The 18,084-nt window shown below is 42.7% G+C and overlaps 1 protein-coding gene and 1 long non-coding RNA gene across 13 annotated transcripts in view; one reads left to right on the plus strand and one right to left on the minus strand.

Moving 5' to 3' along the window:
• The window catches only part of LOC137222115 (uncharacterized), a 68,762-nt gene extending 55,223 nt beyond the window's left edge, over positions 1-13,539 (minus strand). For all 6 annotated transcript variants that reach the window (XR_010942337.1, XR_010942334.1, XR_010942335.1 and 3 more), the window contains exon 1: positions 13,202-13,539. This is a non-coding gene — a long non-coding RNA (uncharacterized lncRNA). The remainder of the gene's footprint in view (positions 1-13,201) is intronic.
• A 123-nt stretch (positions 13,540-13,662) lies between these two features.
• FBXW11 (F-box and WD repeat domain containing 11) overlaps positions 13,663-18,084 on the plus strand; it is a 132,545-nt gene continuing 128,123 nt past the window's right edge. For 5 of the 7 annotated variants that reach the window (XM_067732852.1, XM_067732855.1, XM_067732857.1 and 2 more), the window contains exon 1: positions 13,663-13,858. In XM_067732852.1, the coding sequence (XP_067588953.1) occupies positions 13,814-13,858 (45 nt within the window). In that variant the 5' untranslated portion in view covers positions 13,663-13,813. The remainder of the gene's footprint in view (positions 13,859-18,084) is intronic. The other 2 variants (XM_067732856.1, XM_067732858.1) reach the window with 1 other exon arrangement.

Consider the following 18,084-nt stretch of genomic DNA (forward strand, 5'->3'; position numbering starts at 1 on the left):
TCTATGACATAAATCACAGCAAGATCCTTTTTAACCCACCTCCTAGAGAAATGGAAATAAAAACAAAAATAAACAAAAGGGACCTAATGAAACTTCAAAGCTTTTGCACAGCAAAGGAAACCATAAACAAGACCAACAGACAACCCTCAGAATGGGAGAAAATAGTTTCAAATGAAGCAACTGACAAAGGATTAATCTCCAGAATTTACAAGCAGCTCATGCAGCTCAATAACAAAAAAACAAACAACCCAATCCAAAAATGAGGAGAAGACCTAAATAGACATTTCTCCAAAGAAGATATACAGACTGCCAGCAAACACATGAAAGAATGCTCAATATCATTAATCATTAGAGAAATGCAAATCAAAACTACAATGAGAAATCATCTCACACCAGTCAGAATGGCCATCATCAAAAAATCTAGAAACAATAAATGCTGGAGAGGGTGTGGAGAAAAGGGAACACTCTTGCACTGCTGGTGGGAATGTGAATTGGTACAGCCACTATGGAGAACAGTATGGAGGTTCCTTAAAAAACTACAAATAGAACTACCATATGACCCAGCAATCCCACTACTGGGCATATACCCTGAGAAAACCATAATTCAAAAAGAGTCATGTACGAAAATGTTCATTGCAGCTCTATTTACAATAGCCCGGAGATGGAAACAACCTAAATGCCCATCATCGGATGAATGGATAAAGAAGATGTGGCCCATATATACAATGGAATATTATTCAGCCATAAAGAGAAACGAAATTGAGCTATTTGTAATGAGGTGGATAGACCTAGAGTCTGTCATACAGAGTGAAGTAAGTCAGAAAGAAAAAGACAAATACCGTATGCTAACACATATATATGGAATTAAAAAAAAAATGTCATGAAGAACCTAGTGGTAAGACAGGAATAAAGACACAGACCTACTAGAGAATGGACTTGAGAATATGGGGAGGGGTAGGGTAAGCTATGACAAAGCGAGAGAGTGGCATGGACATATATACACTACCAAACGTAAGGTAGATAGCTAGTGGGAAACAGCCGCATAGCACAAAGAGATCAGCTTGGTGCTTTGTGACTGCCTGGATGGGTGGGATAGGGAGGGGGAAAGGGAGGGAGACGCAAGAGGGAAGAGATATGGGAACATATGTATATGTATAACTGATTCACTTTGTTGTAAAGCAGAAACTAACACACCATTGTAAAGCAATTATACTCCAATAAAGATGTAAAAAAAAAAAGAAAAATAAATAAAAGGATCAGAAACGGAAAGGAAGTGAAATTATCTCTCTGCAGATGACATTTTATATATAGAAAATCCTAAAGAGTCCACCAAAACACTGTTAAATCCAATCAATGAATTCAGTAAAGATGCAGGATACAAAATTCATGTGCCAAAAGTCGTGGTGTTTTTACATAGTAAGTAGGAGTTATCTGAAAAATAAAGAAAACAATCCCATTTACAGAGGCATCAATAACAATAAAATAGTTAGGAATAAACTTAACCAAGGAGATGAAAGGGCTCTAATCTGAAAACTACAAGACGCTGATGTAAGAAATTGAAGACAACACAAATAAATAGAACAGTATCCTGTGTTCACTCATTGGAAGATTAATATTGTTAAAATGTTCATACTACCAAAAGTCATCTATAGATTCAATGCAATCCCTATCAAGATTCCAATGCCTTTTTGTGTGTGTGTGGGGGGTACGCGGGCCTCTCACTGTTGTGGCCTCTCCCATTGGGGAGCACAGGCTCTGGACGCGCAGGCCCAGTGGCCATGGCTCACGGGCCCAGCTGCCCCGCAGCATGTGGGATCCTCCCAGACCGGGGCTCGAACCCGCGTCCCCTGCATCGGCAGGTGGACTCCCAACCACTGCTCCACCAGGGAAGCCCTCCAATGGCATTTTTTACAGAAGTAGAAAAGAAAAATTGTAAGGAACCACAAAAGACCCCAACTAGCCAAGCAGTCCTGAGAAAGAAGAAAATGAAAGGCATCACACGGTCTGATTTCAAACTATAGTATAAAGCTATAGTAATCAAAACAGTATGATATTGCCATAAAAACAGATACATAGATCAATGGCACAGAATTGAGAGATTAGAAATAAACCCAACCATACACAGTCAACTAATATTTGATAAAGGAGCCAGGAATAGTCAATGGAGGAAAGAGATTCTTTTTAATTAACGGTGCTGGGAAAATTCACATGTAAAAGAATGAATCTAGGTCCCTGTGTTATACTACTCACAACAATTAACTTAAAATGGATTAAATACTTAACGTATGACCTGAAGCCACAAAACTCTTAGAAGAAAACACAGGGAAAAAGCTCCCTGACATGGGTCTTGGCAATGATTTTTTTGGATACGACACCTAAAGCACAATCAACAAAATAAAAACCAAACAAGTGGGACTTCATCAAACTAAAAAAGCTTCTGCGTGGCAAAAGAAACAATCAACAAAATGAAAATATAACGTATAGAATGGGAAAAAAATTAGTAAACCATTTATCTGATAAGGGATAAATATCCAAAATAAAGAACTCATATAACTCGATAGCAAAAAAACAATCCAATTAAAAAATGGGTGAGGGAATTCCCTGGAGGTCCAGTGGTTAGGACCCTGCACTTTCATTGCCGAGGTCCCAGGTTCAATACCTGATCGAGGAACTAAGATCCCGCAAGCCCCGTGGCGTGTCCAAAAAAATAATTAAAAATGGGCAAAAAACGACAATGAGATATCACCTGTTAGAACTGTTATCATCAAAAAGATAAGAGATAAATGCTGGTGAGGATGTAAAGAAATGGGAACCTTTGTGTACTGCTGGCAAGACTGTAAACTGGTATAGCCACTATGGAAAACAGTATGGAGGATCCCCCCTCCCCAAATAAAAACTGAACTACCAATGATCCAGCAATTCCACTTCTGGGAATATATCCAAAGGAAACGAAAACACTAACTCAAAAAGACATCTGCACCCCAATGTTCATAGCAGCATTATTAAAAATAGCCAAGACATGGAGAAACCTAAATTTCAATTAATGAATGAATAAAGAAGTTTTGATACACACATACACACACATACACATACACATTGAAATATTATTCAGCCATAAAAAATGAGAAAATCCTTCCATTTGTGACAACATGGATGGACCCTGAAGGCATTATGCTAACTGATATAAGTCAGACAAAGAAAGACAAATATCATATAATCATGTGGAATCTAAAAAATTACAAAGAACTGAATGCAAGATACAGAGAACAGACTGGCAGTTGCTAGAGGCAGGGGTTGAAGGACAGGCAAAATGGGGTGAAGATGGGCAAGAGGTAGAAACTTCCAGCTATAAAATAAATCATGAGCTATAACATACAGCATGGTGACTATAATTGTATTGTGTATCTGAAAGTTGCTAAGAGATTAGATCTTAAAAGTTCTCATCACAAGAAAAAAATTGTAATTATGTGTGGCTTAACTAGTCTTACTGTGGTGATCATTCTGCAATAAATACAAACATTGAATTATTATGTTGTAAACCTGAAACTAATATATTTTATATGTTATCATATCTCAGTTAAAAAACAATGTGTCTAAGTCCTAACCCCTGGGTACTTGTGAATGTGAACTTATTTGGAAAAGGGTCTTTACAGATACAATTAAGGATCTTGAGATGAGATCACTGTGGATTAACCAGGTGGGACCTAAATCCAATGACAAGTATCCTCATAAGAAGAGCAGAAACACAGAAGGCCATGTAAAGAGGGAGGCAGAGATTGGAGTTATGAAACTACAAGCCAAACAATGCCTGGAACAGCTAGAAGAGGCACAGAAGGATGCTTCTCTAGAGCCTTTGGAGGGAGTGTGGCCCTGCCCACACGTTGATTTTGAACTTCTGGCCTTCAAAACTGTGAAAGAATAAATTTCTGTTGCTCTGTCATGAAGTTTGTGGTAATTTGTTATAGGAGCCCCAGGAACCTAATATAATAGAAGACCAACATCTTTAAGGGTGGAAAGAAGAACTTCTTAACCTAGAATTCTAAATCTAGCTAAAATATCCTTCAAGAAATGACGAATAAAGGCATTTTCAGATAAAAGAAAAACCAAAAGAATTCATTGTCAGCAGGGAGGTACTGCAAAAAATGGTAAACGAAGTCTTCAGACTGAAAGGAAATGATACCAGATGGAAAACTGGATATGCAGGAAAGAATAAAGAGAATCACAAATGGTAAATAACTGGGTAACACATAAAAGACTATTTTCTTCCCTCTGACTTTTAAAAGAAATACATAATACTGCTTAAAGCAAAATGTATAGCTTTGCCTTGTGAGGTTTCTAATGTATGTAGACATAATACCTATGACATCTATGGCATAAAAGATGGGAAGGGATAAATGGATCCGTACAGTTGCCAGGTTTCTGTATTTTAGGTGAAGTGTTAAAATATTAATTCTAAGTAAATGAAAAGTTAAGGAGGTATATTGCAATCCCTGTAACAACCACTAAGAAAATACTGAACAGATATAGCTAAAAAGCCAATAGATCAGGACTTGGTGCTCACTGGGTTGAGTGGAGCACTTTAAGTGGGATGTGGCAGAGGATGCTAAAGATTGTTCTAAGGAAAAGGAACAAAAGGATTGGTAATAAAATTGCTTATAGCAAAGGAGATTAGAATGGACATTGTAGTGGGTTGAAGAGTGGCCTCCCCAAAATATTCCTACCCAGAGTCTCAGAATGTGATCTTATTTGGAATTGTGTCTTTGTAGATGCAATTAAAGATCTCAAGCTAAGATCACCTTGGATTAGGGTGGGCCAATGATGGGTTTCTTACAAGACACAGACACAGAGGAGAAACACAGAGACAAAGAGAAGAAGGCCATGTGAAGACAGAGATAGAAACTGGAATTACACTGCCACAAGAAAAGGAACCAGGAACAACCAGAAACTGGAAGAGGTAAAAAAGGCAAAAGAATGAGGTTGGACCCTTACCTTACACCATACACAAAAATGAACTCAAAACAGATCAAAGACCTAAATTTAAGAGCTAAAACTATACAACTCTTAGAAGGAAACAGGGAAAAAGCTTCATGAGATTGGATTTGGCAGTAATGCCTTGGCTATGACACCCAAAGTACAGGCAACAAAAGAAAAATATTTACATAAAAATTTATAACTTTTTTGCATCAAAGGATACTATCAACAGAGTGAAAATATCGGAGAAAATATTTTAAAATTATATATTTGATAAGAAATTAATATCTAAAATATATAAAGAACTCTTACTCTGAGGGAATATGGTCCTGCCCACGCCTTGATTTCAGACTTCTGGTCTCCAGAAAGGTGAGAGGATAAATTTCTGTTGTTTTAAGCCACAAGTTTATGGTCATTTGTTGTGATAGCCACAGGAAACTAATATGGTTACACTGAGACTGCAGAAGTGAAATAAGACAGAAATGGTAACAGAAGACTCAGAGAGAGAAGACCAGGTAGATGCGATACATCATTACAAAGAAGAGCTAGAGCAGGACTTTGTCCAGTTCTCCTGTGGGAACTGTGGGCTGTGTATGGTCCCTTAGAGGTACTAGTTCAGTGATATCTTGTACTCCCAGGCCAGGTGTAATGGTGAATGGCCAATCCCAGCAATCCCAGCTTCATAAAGGCATGGGTATCCAGGGCCTCAGACCTCTCAGGGACGAAGGTCTGGGACACCCTTCAATGCAAGCCACCTACAACAGCAGAAGCATTACAGTCAAGGGTAAAGGAGGAAATCTAGAACACAGAGAAAGGAAGATGACAAATTTACAGCCTTGGCAACAACTGCAGCAGAGGGGGCTGTTGCTCATCCCTCTAACATTCTTCTTCTAAATTTTCTCCCAGACATTGCAACCAATCCCAATCTTGAAGCAGTTGGGACGAGGTGAACTTAATGTAAAATATTACAAGTAGATCTGAGCGGTCTGCAGGATGATCTGTAGCAGATGGTGCCTGTTCAAACCTAGATTCCTTTAACCTCCTCTCCTGGCTTCTGTGTGCTTTCCTTTCTAAAGGCCCACACCAACTACTCTTTGGAGGACGGTCCTCCTGCTGGTGACGCTTTGCAGTCAGAAGTGCCTGGGGGCAGACTGACTGATCTAGGACCAGGAAAGCCAAGCTCTCACCCCTCAAGTCAGGACAAACTCTGAGGAGTAATTTACATTCTGGAGCACCACACAGGATCAGCCTGCAGCTCAAACTCCTCTCTGTGGAACTCTGCCTGAGAGCACAACTTCCCTTTTTTGCTTTCCTCACTCTCTAACAGGTTTCTCCTGGGAGCACTTCTTAATAAAGCCCTTTACAGTATCCTCGACTCAGGGTCTGCTTCTGGGGAACCCAAGCTGAGGCAGGGGAAGAGATGTCTTGACTTGCCCAGTTATAATGTGGTACATGTATGTCCTAGGTATTTCATGTCAAAGTGCTCTCCTGGGGCATTTTTTGGGGTTGCTATTCTCAGATGAGAGATACCACCTCCTCTGGCTAGCTACCTGAAATCCCCCTCCTCTTAATCTAGGGCTTCCTGTGGTATACTCTCAACAAGGCATGCCTGTTGAGACCATCCTGACCCTCCAGATGGTCCTCTTGCTCAACAACTATTTCAAAACAATCTTTTTGTGGTATCTACAGCTGGTCCCCACAAACCATGCATCTTTGCCCCTCAGAACTTGGGAAGTATGAGCCCTTCCCAAGACAGGTATGTCCCCTCTGTGGCCACAGGCTGTCCCCACTCAGCCTTTGGCCCCCGCACTTACTTTTTCAGACATGAATGAGGAACCAGTGCCCATGGTCAGTACTAAGAAGACTTGTTCATATAAGAATGAACATTTCTCATAGCAATGGTATGCAACTTTGAAGATTATTTCCAAGTTATTATGGCAAATATTACATAGTGGTCAGTTAGCAAAATTATTTTAAATTATCATTAAAATTCAATTCAATCTTCCTTCAGTTTTTTTGAAAGCAAAGTTTTGGAAACCACCTGACTAGTAAAATGATTTTTTTGTATATTCACTGGAGAAATTCACTTTCTCAATTTCTGGGAAATATACCAAAAAGTCTTTACCAAGATTTATTAAATGAATATGAATTTTACTGGTATAGCACACATCATCTACCAAAATTCCTTTGTGTTCACCAAATTCAGCCTCCCTTGCAGTTTCTTAGGGCCTCGTGATTAGGCACTGACCAATGAATAGTGAGCAGAAGTAATGTGCTTCTGAGTATGCTGGTGAGCTTCCCCTCTGCCCCAGCAATACTGGAGACCATGAAAACTATAAGATGGAGGGCTAGCTGACTCCATTAGACCTTGTATGAACAAGACATATATATAAAGTCACTACGTTTCCAGGGTGTGGACACTTAGTAATATGTCAACTTGACTAAGCTAAACTACATTTCCCAGAATTCTGTTCACCTACGTTTCTGATCAGGGTGGGCCACCAGACAGTCTGGTGTAGGGATTTGGAAGGTGGAAGTGAAACTGTAGTCATTTTGCAGCCCATATACATTGTCACTGATCTGCTTGCTCACTCACCTCCTTGGCATGAGGAAAGGCCCTGCCTGCAATCACTCCACCTTCCCCTAAAGCCTCTTTCAGCTTCTCTAATTCCTGGGCAGGCCTGTGTGTGTTCAGTTCTCTGGCAAAGGGCTCCAGCCTCTTCAGGACGTCCATACCACCAAGGTCAGGGGCAATAAGAACTGACACAGGTTTCATCTGTCCTCATGGACTCCAGTTTGGCTTATGCCTGCTCTCCCCACCTTACATCCATCTTCTCGTCCTGACTGCCTTCCCCGTGGACTTGAAGATCCAGCATCGACTGCAAAGACTGCAACCTTACAGAGATTGCTTGGACAATTACATGAGGTCAACTTCTTGTTAAAAAAAAAAAAAAAAAAAAGCCCCTTAGTAACACCCTTAGTGGTTCTGCTTCTCTGACTGAATTCTGAATATACAGAGAGTTAATTTGTCATGGTGGCACAGTGTATTCTATTCTAATACAATCTTTTTTTACTCTTTCACTTGGTGGTCTTAAGTGACCTGATAAGTTAAAGAAACAAAAAAGCATTGGGAAGATACAAATATTAATTTTAATACATGTTTGCCAATACATTAATTGATGAAATGTTTTTCCTCATGTGCTTTAAATGTATTTTCCTAAAAATTATAGAACTAAAGATTCACCTCATCTAACATCTATTATTGTTATGCCACCTATCAAACCAGTCAGCCAAGTTAGACTCTCAGAAAAAGTCTGGCTTTTGTTTTTCAGTTCAAATAAACGTGCTCATATGTATTTCATGATAACTATCTTCTTTTCTAGATTCTATACATAGATGGATAAGGCATGGAACCTTACCATGTGGATAAAACAGGGAGCTGCTACCTTCAATACTTCTTCCCAACATTCTCTTTCCTTTGGTTTCACATGATTCTCCTTCAAGAGAATTTTGTTCTTTACGTTAGTTGGGAATGAGTTAAGTCAAAATTTCACTGCACTACCCTTCTCTACAATGTATTTGAATTCAGAAAACCCAGCACAGGTCAAAATATACCCTTTTCAAATGCCACCCTTGGGACTTCCCTGGTGGTCCAGTGGTAAAGAATCTGCCTTCCAGTGCAGGGAACAGGGGTTTGATCCCTGGTTGGGGAACAAAGATCCCACATGCCACGCCCATGTGCTGCAAACTACAGAGCCTATGCGCTCTGGAGCCTACGCGCCACAACTAGAGAGAAACCCACACGCTGCAACGAAGAGCCTGCATGCTGCAACTAAGACCGACACAGCCAAAAAAAAAAAAGTCACCCTTTACCTGAAAAAGTATTTGTAAGAAAGGGAAAGACAAAAAGCCCTACCAAGTGTTTAGGTGACTTGATTAAAAGTGCCTTGATTAAAAGAGAACTGAGGGACCTCCCTGGTGGTGCAGTGGTTAAGAATCCGCCTGCCAATGCAGAGGACACGGGTTCGAGCCCTGGTCCAGGAAGATCCCACACGCTGCGGAGCAACTAAGCCTGTATGCCGTAACTACTGAGCCTGCGCTCTAGAGCTCGCAAGCCAAAACTACTGAGCCCGTGTGCCACAACTATTGAAGCCCGTGCACCTAGAGCCTGTGCTCTGCAACGAGAAGCCACCACAATGAGGAGCCCGTGCACCACAACAAGGAGTAGCCCCCTTTCACTAAAACTAGAGAAAGCCCACGTGTAGCAACGAAGACCCAATGCAGCCAAAAATAAATAAATAAAATTAAAAAAAAAAAAAGAGAACTGAGTTCATGACTTCCCTAGTGGTCCACTGGATAAGGCTCTGTGCTTCCAAGGGGGCACAATTTCGATCCCTGGTTGGGGAACTAGGATCCCCGCCCCCCCCAAAGAAAGAGAGAACTGAGTTCAGTATTTTGAACGAGCTCTTTTTTGGGGGGTACCTCTGTTAGTTATCTGTTGCTGCGTAATAAATTATCTCAAAATTTAGCACCTTAAAAGTAATGAACATTTATTATCTCCCACAGCCTCTGTGGGGCAGGGGTCCAAGAATGGCTTGGATGGGTAGTCCTGGCTTAGGGTCTCTCATGAGGTCAAGATTTGAATGGGGCTAGTCATCCGAAGGATTAACTGGGGCAGGAGGAGATGGCTTCCAAGATGGCTCACTCACAGGTCTGGAAAGTTAGTGCTGGTTGTTGGCAGGTGGCCTCAGTTCCTTACCACATGGACATCCCATAGGGCTGCTTAAGTGTCATCATGACACGGCAGCTTGCTTCCTCCAGAGTGAGTAACCCAAGAGAGAAAGAGCAAGGAGGAACGCACGACTCTTACGATCTAGTCTTGGAAGTCACACACCCTCACATCTGCCACACTCTCTTTTGTGAAAATTTAATACAAAAAATTATTAACTAGTAACAGGGTATTAAGTACTAAGGGGGTAAAGACAACTCTAAAGAATACAGAAATAGCAGTTATAGGGAGACGCTACTACCTTTAGGGCTGAGGCAGAGAACTCAAGGAAGGAACAAACTTGGAAGAATCCTCCCACCCCCACTGCTAGGATGAGATTCAGATCTCACTAGAGAGAGGATAGTTATGGCCCATTGGATGATGTTGCTGAGGGGCTACAGGCTGGGGCTGGAAAGCAGGAAACTGCCCGCTAAGGTGCCACTGAACTCACTGGGAAGCACTCTCTAGATGTTCTAGCCACACGTGCGTGTGTGTGTGTGTGTGTGTGTGTGTGAGTGTGTGTATGTAGAGAGAGGGATACGGTTCTGCAAACCATCTGCTACTGTGTGCCACAGAGGCAAGAAGGAAAAGAAAGTATTCTGGAACAAGGAAGAGAAGACCCTTTGGCTGGTCTCCTCTAGGGCTCTCTATTGACAAAGTTAAGCACTGTGCCAGCTGCCAGGGGAGAAATATTTACAGGGTCCCACTCCAGTATTTCAAAGCATGGAAAAGAAGGCTGGATTTGGAACTGAGAGGCTATAAATTGATAACAGGCACCCATATGCTCTGCTGCAGAAAAATAAATGTATTTCATTATGAAATGCTGTCTTAGACCCCAGTGGCAGTGTTACATTATATACACAGTATGTACATCATACTACCTTTGTACAATCTGAACAATTCTGAATTCTGAAGCATATCCGGACCTCGGGGTTTTGGTTAAGGGATTGTGGACCTGTACCAGTTTGCTGTTAGCATGTCATATAAACCCCAGTGCAGATCTATCTGAAAAACTGGGGGGAAAATATGCCTCAAGGTCTTCTGCCTTTATCTATGACCAAATCTAATCGCCAGTCAACATCAAGCCTAAAGCAATAAAAATACCCGAGGGTCTGAGTTCTTGTTTGAGAAGAGGAGAGAGCAAAGTGATAAGCCTAGGCTCGGTTTGCCTCTTAAACAGCTTGGGAATGACTTCTATCGTATACATAACTTTTTCATCTTACTGAGCTCCTGGAATTTGACCCAATAAAATCAGTATTTTTTTTACCTCTTAAGGTGGGATATGGTTTTAATAAAAGGAGAGAAACCTTGAGTTATCTCCATTACAGTTCCAATGCCAAGGGTTGCAAACTCAAATATCTATATGGGTTAAGCATACAACTTAAATGAGTAAAGCTTGCAGATATAAGGCAACAGGGAGCAGTGGTAACAGTGGCAATCTATAGAGTAAATGCCTCATATAAAGAAGGTAATTGCTACTTAACCTCTGCATACTGTTGCCATGCAGATCCAGTACAGCAAGATAGTCTAACTTTTCAAGAGAAATTAGAAATTTGGATTTTCAATTGTGAGACTGTTGAATTTTGAAACAATAAAAAAGACAGTGCAGGATAAACAGACATACTGGGGGTTCATACTCAGCTTGTGACTCCTACCCTAGCCCTATGTGCTAGGTCCGTGGCAAGTGCTGACACTTTAGAGGTCTTGATAGGCTGTTACGTTAGTGGCCCCCAACGAACCACGACTCTGTATTCACAACCTTGTGTAGTCCCTTCCCACACTGACTCTGGGCTTTGCCATGTGGCTTGTTTTAGCCAATGGGACATTAGCAAGTTGGGCGCAACCAAAGGCTTGATAAGCCTTTGTTCACTGGGGCTTGTCCTCTTGGAAGCTAGTCACCATGCAGAAGCCTGAATGGTAAGAAACGAGGTAAAGAGAGAGGCCCTCGAGGATAACCCGTTTTGATGAGCTCCCAGCTGATCGTAATCCCATAAGTAACTTCAGCTTATACTACGTGGGCCCAGCTGAGTCCAGTTAACCCACACAATTGTAAAGAATAATAAAGCACTGGTATTTTAAGCTACTAAGCCTTGGAGGTGGTTTATTATGATGCAATAGGTAACTGAAACAGAGGTCATTTATTTCAGCCCCTTTATTTTACTAATGAATGTCTCAAGGCCCAGACAAGCAAAAGGATATGGTGAAATTCAGACAGCAAATTAGTGGCAATAACTTTCCAGTTCTGTGCTCTTTCTTGCCATTGCTTTTCTTTCGATTCCTCTGGTGGAAAGCATGAGATAAGGACTATAAAACTTAAAACTCTACGTACACGGAACTTACACTGTGTCCTGCATGCATACAAATTACTGTAATAACTTGGTCCTTGGAAATGGAAAGATTTCTAGGTCTTGTCCCTTCACTCTACAGGTGCAGAGAATGCAAAACACTTGAGAAAGAAAAGCAGACATTCGGAAGCTGGCGTGATACAATCAGACAGGCAGTAATGTTACTAGATGATAGCCTGGCCCTCTTAGCTAGGCCTCGTGTTCCCCTGTTGAACATAAATTTCACGGAACATAAACGTTAGATGAAGCCATTCTGTGACCATGATAGATCAATATAAAAGCAAGACCGCTCCTTAATTACATTTGAACACAGATAAAACATGACATTGTCCAAACCATAAAAAAGGACCAAACATCCCCCATCCTGGCTAATGACGGACTCCTGCTTCTCTACCAATTAGACCTTCAGCCTCAGTCTAGCATTCCTTCCTTCTAGGTAAGATTTATCGAGATATCCAATCATAGAATCACCCCCACTTCCTGACAGCATCTTATCCAGAGTAAAGCCTCGCTTCCAAATGACCTGACAACTCCTACTGAGATGCCCCACAGTTCTTCGTGGTGTGTGATCTCCCTTCCTGCAACCAGTCAGAAACCCAACTTGTTCAACTATCCGCGCGCCCCCTGGTCGTCTTTGGTTAGAGGGTACTGACAGACCTGACAAAGTTCACATAGCGCTGGAGGCAGAATTCACCAGAAGGAGTCTCCAGATCTCCAGCTGTGTTCCTTCTTAGCACCTATCACTCTTGTGGTTAATGCCTGTCTCCCCCCCCCCCACTAGAATTAAGCTCCATAAGAAGAGAGCCCTGTCTGTAAGGCTCAGAGCTGATTCCCAGTGCCTAGACTGGTACCCGGCAGAGGCTGGAAGTTTAAAAAACATTTTCTGAACAAATGAATAAGAGGGGCTCAATATACACAGGCTCCCTTTCACCTCTCAGCTCCTCCCAGTACGTGGTGCATACAGACCATAAACCTCCTCTTCCCCAACTAAATTTCCAAACCCCTCCCTCCCGGGACGCCCATACTCTCAGAGCTTTGCCCGAACTTCTCTCTTTCGCTGGCCCCCTCCCACACCTGAGCCCCAAAACCATCCCCTCCAAAAGTATCTAGAACCCACCTGTCGCCAACACCTCACTCTACCACAGACGACAGCGCACCAGCCGCTCCGCTACCTAGGCGTCCTGTGCCCCGCAGACACCGACCGCGCATGTGCGGAAATCAGTCGCGCACGCAGGATATCTGTCAAGCGAAGAGTTGCCTCCGAGTTTCCGTCCGGGTCTGGGTAGCCTTGGGCTGCCAGGAAGTCAGGAGAAACTAGCCGGAAAGAGAACCCGAGCGCAGGGCTTTCTGGGACATGTAGTCGTATCGCTCCCGAGGCCCCACCTTGAGGCACCCCTTAATTCTTTAGGTCTGCACGTCTCGCATTCACAGTCCAGTGCTACTTTCGGCTCAGAATTCAGCTTCGAGCTGTCAGGAGAGATTGGCCTGGTGTCGGCTTCTCGTTCCCACAACGCTCTACAGGGCCTGCGGCGCCTGCTGGGAGCTGTAGTCCTAGCTCTGCGTACTGCGTTCGCCGAGGGGGAGGGCGGAGCTGCCGGCGGCCCGGGCGGGCTGGCAGCTAGAGTGGGTGCGATAGCCGCCTCCGCCTCTGCCGCCTCCGCCGTCGCCTCCTCCGCCCGGGCTGTTCGCTGCTGCGCGGGGAGAGCGAGGCGGGGCCGCCGGGGCCGCCATGGAGCCCGACTCGGTGATTGAGGACAAGACCATCGAGCTCATGGTGAGTGCGGGCCGTTGGACCGTCCGTTCTTCCGTCCGTCCGGCTCCGGGCGGGCCTGCCCACCTCCCGCGCGAGGTCGGCCCTGACCCTTCTTCGCTGCCTCGGCCGGGACCTGGGCCCCCCGCCTTCCCTGGCCTCCGGCCCGGCGCGGTTCCTCCGGATCCCTCGAGATTTCAGGCCGGACCTGGCCCGGCCCCCTCCATGCCCCTCGTTTTTCCTCCCTCCCCCCCGTTTTTCCTCCCTCCCTTCCTCCTGTCTCTTGGCCCATGTCTCGAACGACCCTCGCTCGCTTATGCTGTGGCCTTAGCTCGCACTAGCTCTAGCATCTTATTCCCCCTTTAGAAGGGATTTTTTTCTTTCTTTCTTTTTTTCTCTGTTTCTCCGGTCCAGGCCTGCATCGCTCTTGCAAGCCCCACTCAGGCCGAGTGAGATGCTGATGGGAGAGGGTACCGAGAAGATCGGTTAGGGCCTCGGCCTCCGTGTCCTAGAAGGGGTCTCAGCACCCTGTCTTCAACCTAGGGCTATGAGGATGCCGGCACAGGCCCTACAGGGGTGGAGGTGGAGAGCTCTCGGATTTGAAGAAGTGGCCGATAAGGGGCCTCTTTCCCGGCCCCCTGTGGTGTCCGGCTTCTCGGACAAAGGGTTTCTTACTCGGCCGAGAGGGATGTTTGCATAGCAAGGCCCCAGGTACTCTGGATTCCATCTCCCAGGAAAGAGAAACTGTAACTTCACGTTTTCCAAAGCTGCTTTGGGAAATTGGGGAGGAGGGGGGAGGGGTTGTCCTCGTCACTGCCGCCAGTTCTTTCTTCTAGAAAAAGGGGGAGGGGGGGTGTCCTAGGGCCCTGGGGCGGCGATCACTCTTCTGTTAGAAACCTTTGGTAGCTAGGCCAAACTTCCTGGCCCCGCGAACACCCCAGCCCCCTTCCGCCTTAGGACTTTGAGTCAGAACGGGTTTTTAGAAACAGGACCACGAGAGAGTGGCTAGTAGAAATGAAGAATTTCCTACTTGGTGGATGATTTGGTGGAAGAAGTAAAATATGGCAATTTGAGCGTTAGGGAAATCAAACTGGGCTCCGGAGGGTTGGGAGGGGGAAGTCTTTGCCTCAGCAAACGGACATGCTCAGGTTTTCCTCCTGTGGAAACCTTGACAGTTTCTTTGTATCTCTCCTAACACAGTAACAACTTTTACCCCAGGGTTGAGAGGAAAGGTGAAAGACTCTACTTAACACAGCAAAATGTTTTCCTAGCCAGATTTTCTCCAGTGTGAAAATGTTTATTGAGTCAGTGATTCCACTGGGTAGGGTCGGTGACATCAGAGCCACTTCCCCCATTTAATGCTATAAATAATAAATGGTGACACTGAAAGTCTGTTGGATAGCTGCATGGTTTCTGTGGATGATGGTATCTGGGGAGTTGAGATGCATGTTTTAAAAATGGAAGTACAGTAGCATAAATACAGAGGCAGCTTAATATTTGCTGTCCTTTGCATAATTCACTAGACTTCTCCAGCAGTCTTGAAAACTAGAGGGAAAAAAAGCTCTGGTAGTTTCTGATGTGTGTGTGTGTGTGTGTGTGTGGGTATGTGCACGTATGGCTGCTTTCTAAGGGATACTGATACTTATGAGTTTTTGATGTTCATTTATTAAGTAATTTTTCCTTTCAGTACAATTTATCAAACTTTTGAGGTCAAGCCTTTGATATTCTTCAAATTTTGTATGGGGTTATTTTGGTAAAATATCTTAATTGGAGTTACATAGTACATATTCTTATGTGTGTATAATACATGTACTTACAACAGGAGGAGTACTGCATAGCAAAAAATTGTAACTTGGTACCTCTTTGAAATTGGCTGTTCAGTGCTCCTTCCATTTCCATTCATTTAAAAAATAACTAGGGACTTCCCTGGTGGTCCAGTGGTTACGACTCAGTGCTTTCACTGCCGAGGGCCCTGGTTTGATCCCTGGTCAGGGAACTAAGATCCCACAAACTGCACCGTGTGGCCTAAATAAATAAATAGTATTTGTTTGCAAAAGAATTAGAGTAAGTACAGTGTAATCCATTTAATGTCTTTGAATGGATGTAGAAAAAAATTTCTGGCCTAAATATACTAGCATCCAGTGCTCATAAGTTTTGATTTTACATGATTGTACTTGTCTATGACCTGAAAAGATATTTCAGCCTTTTCAAGGACGTTATAAACTGGGATTCTTAGAAAATTTAACAAAGTAGTTCTCTAGATCAATTTTACAATGGCTTTTTTTTTTACAATGGCTTTTTTTTTTTTTTTACAATGGCTTTTTATAAACGGATTTTTATATTCCCTCAAAGGGCTACCAGTTAAGCAGTTAAGACTCTTAGGCAACTCTTTTCCTAAACATATATGTATTTATTTTAGTGTAGTTGATAGCACAGGTACTTAACAACTGATTTACTAAATCCAGGATCAGATGTAGGAATGATAATGCCTTGAAATCTAATTGCATGTGGCTTTCTGTATTCACTGCATTTTAATTAGAGTTTCCAGAACTAGGTTAAAAACATTTACATTTCAAAATAACATGATGAAAGGAGGGGGAGGGGTTAAACTGATGGTATTTTGAAAGCCTAAAGCATGAAATATTTTTAGAATTTTATGAGTCAGCTTCAGTACTCAAATATTTGTTATTGTGCTGCCTGTACCAGTTCGGTACTTAATGGTTAACAGGATAACTTTCATTTGATATTCCAGAGCTTGCTGTTTCAAAGAAAGGAAACAGTTCTCGGGTTTCACCAATTTCTTAATCTTCATTCCTCTACTTTCTTTGATTTTGATTCTTTCTTTTTTTCTTGCAGTTTTTTAGTTTACTAGGAAGTGAAACTGGTGATAGCAGAATAATTAAATCTTCAAAATATAACCCCCATTGTGACTCCTACCCCTGCCTGTGGCCAGGTCCACAAAAAGTGCTTCTGCAGCTGACCTACCTCGTAGGATTCAGTCTTTAATATAGACTATAAACTCTTGATCGAGCCAACTGAATTTACGATTGCTGATAGTGAATAATTTAACCACCAAATGACTTTGGCGGCTTGATGTGGGCCCAGTACTGTACCTAGTTTGTGGGACTGTTTTTCAAACTTCTGACTTTGGTAAAATTAGCTTTATTGTTAATGAGGTAGAAAAGTAGTAATCCATTTGGAAATACACAAAAGTTCACCAGACTTTGTCTAGTGTGGTGGACTTCACCGGAAAGAATGAAACCTGTGCATTGTGTGTCACATGATATTTAACACTTGAGTTAGAAGTAGTATGAGTTTTATGTTCAGGCACTTATTACTAGAAAGCACTCACATAGCTGCTAATTGGAAAAAGATGGTTAGTCTTTCCTATTAGAAGATAGCAGAAGTTAATGTTAAAAGTTTGGGAAAGATAATCCTGCTTCCTCTGTGGGTGTGAGCGTACCCCTTCCCCCCTTTACACAAGTAATGGGTAGTTTATACTCTGTTGTTAGCCTCTGAATGGTTCCCTTTTTTGCTAAGTGACCTTAAGTGAGTCATTCCCCTCTGTGTTATCTCTAAATGGCTATATTACTTGTCGAATGTAGTGATATAGGTAAAATATATTGGATCTTATTAAGAAACTGTAATATCAAATCTGTTAAAAACAGAGCTATTGAAGTACAGACAGGCCACAAGTCCAAGGAGATGAAAGAAACTAAGTGACGTTATTGGAAATATTTATCTTTTTATCTTTTTGTGTCCCCCCATCCCGCCTTGTCATTGGCTTTCTAAGTGGAATAAGTGGGATTGTTTAGTGACTCCTTTAAGAAATTGGGTCTTACTTTGTCACTGTCACTTACCCTCATCTGCCACTAGCCATGTGTTGATTTACCAAATGCAGATAAAGTAGACAGAAGTTTAAGTAGGGTCCAAATGAAACAAATCACATGCATATGCATAGACCTCACTGACCTGCCTCAAGAGGCTGTGGCTCAAATATTATCAATTTTTACTCCTGATTTTGGAGTAGGTTAGATGTCCTTTCAGATTTGACAAGGATAAACATGATCCTGCTCACAAGTCTTGCCACTCTTTGGCCCCTGACTGCTGTCCCCTGAAAACTGCGAGTTCTGTATAGCACAGAAGAATCGCTAACCCATTACATAGCTTTACAGGACAGCACATGTATTTCTCTGAGTAGTACTGTTTGGTTCTATGAATTCTAGAAACAAACTTTTCTGTGCTGTGAG

The sequence above is a fragment of the Pseudorca crassidens genome, chromosome 3 (assembly GCF_039906515.1).
Source record: "Pseudorca crassidens isolate mPseCra1 chromosome 3, mPseCra1.hap1, whole genome shotgun sequence".
NCBI lineage: Eukaryota > Metazoa > Chordata > Mammalia > Artiodactyla > Delphinidae > Pseudorca > Pseudorca crassidens.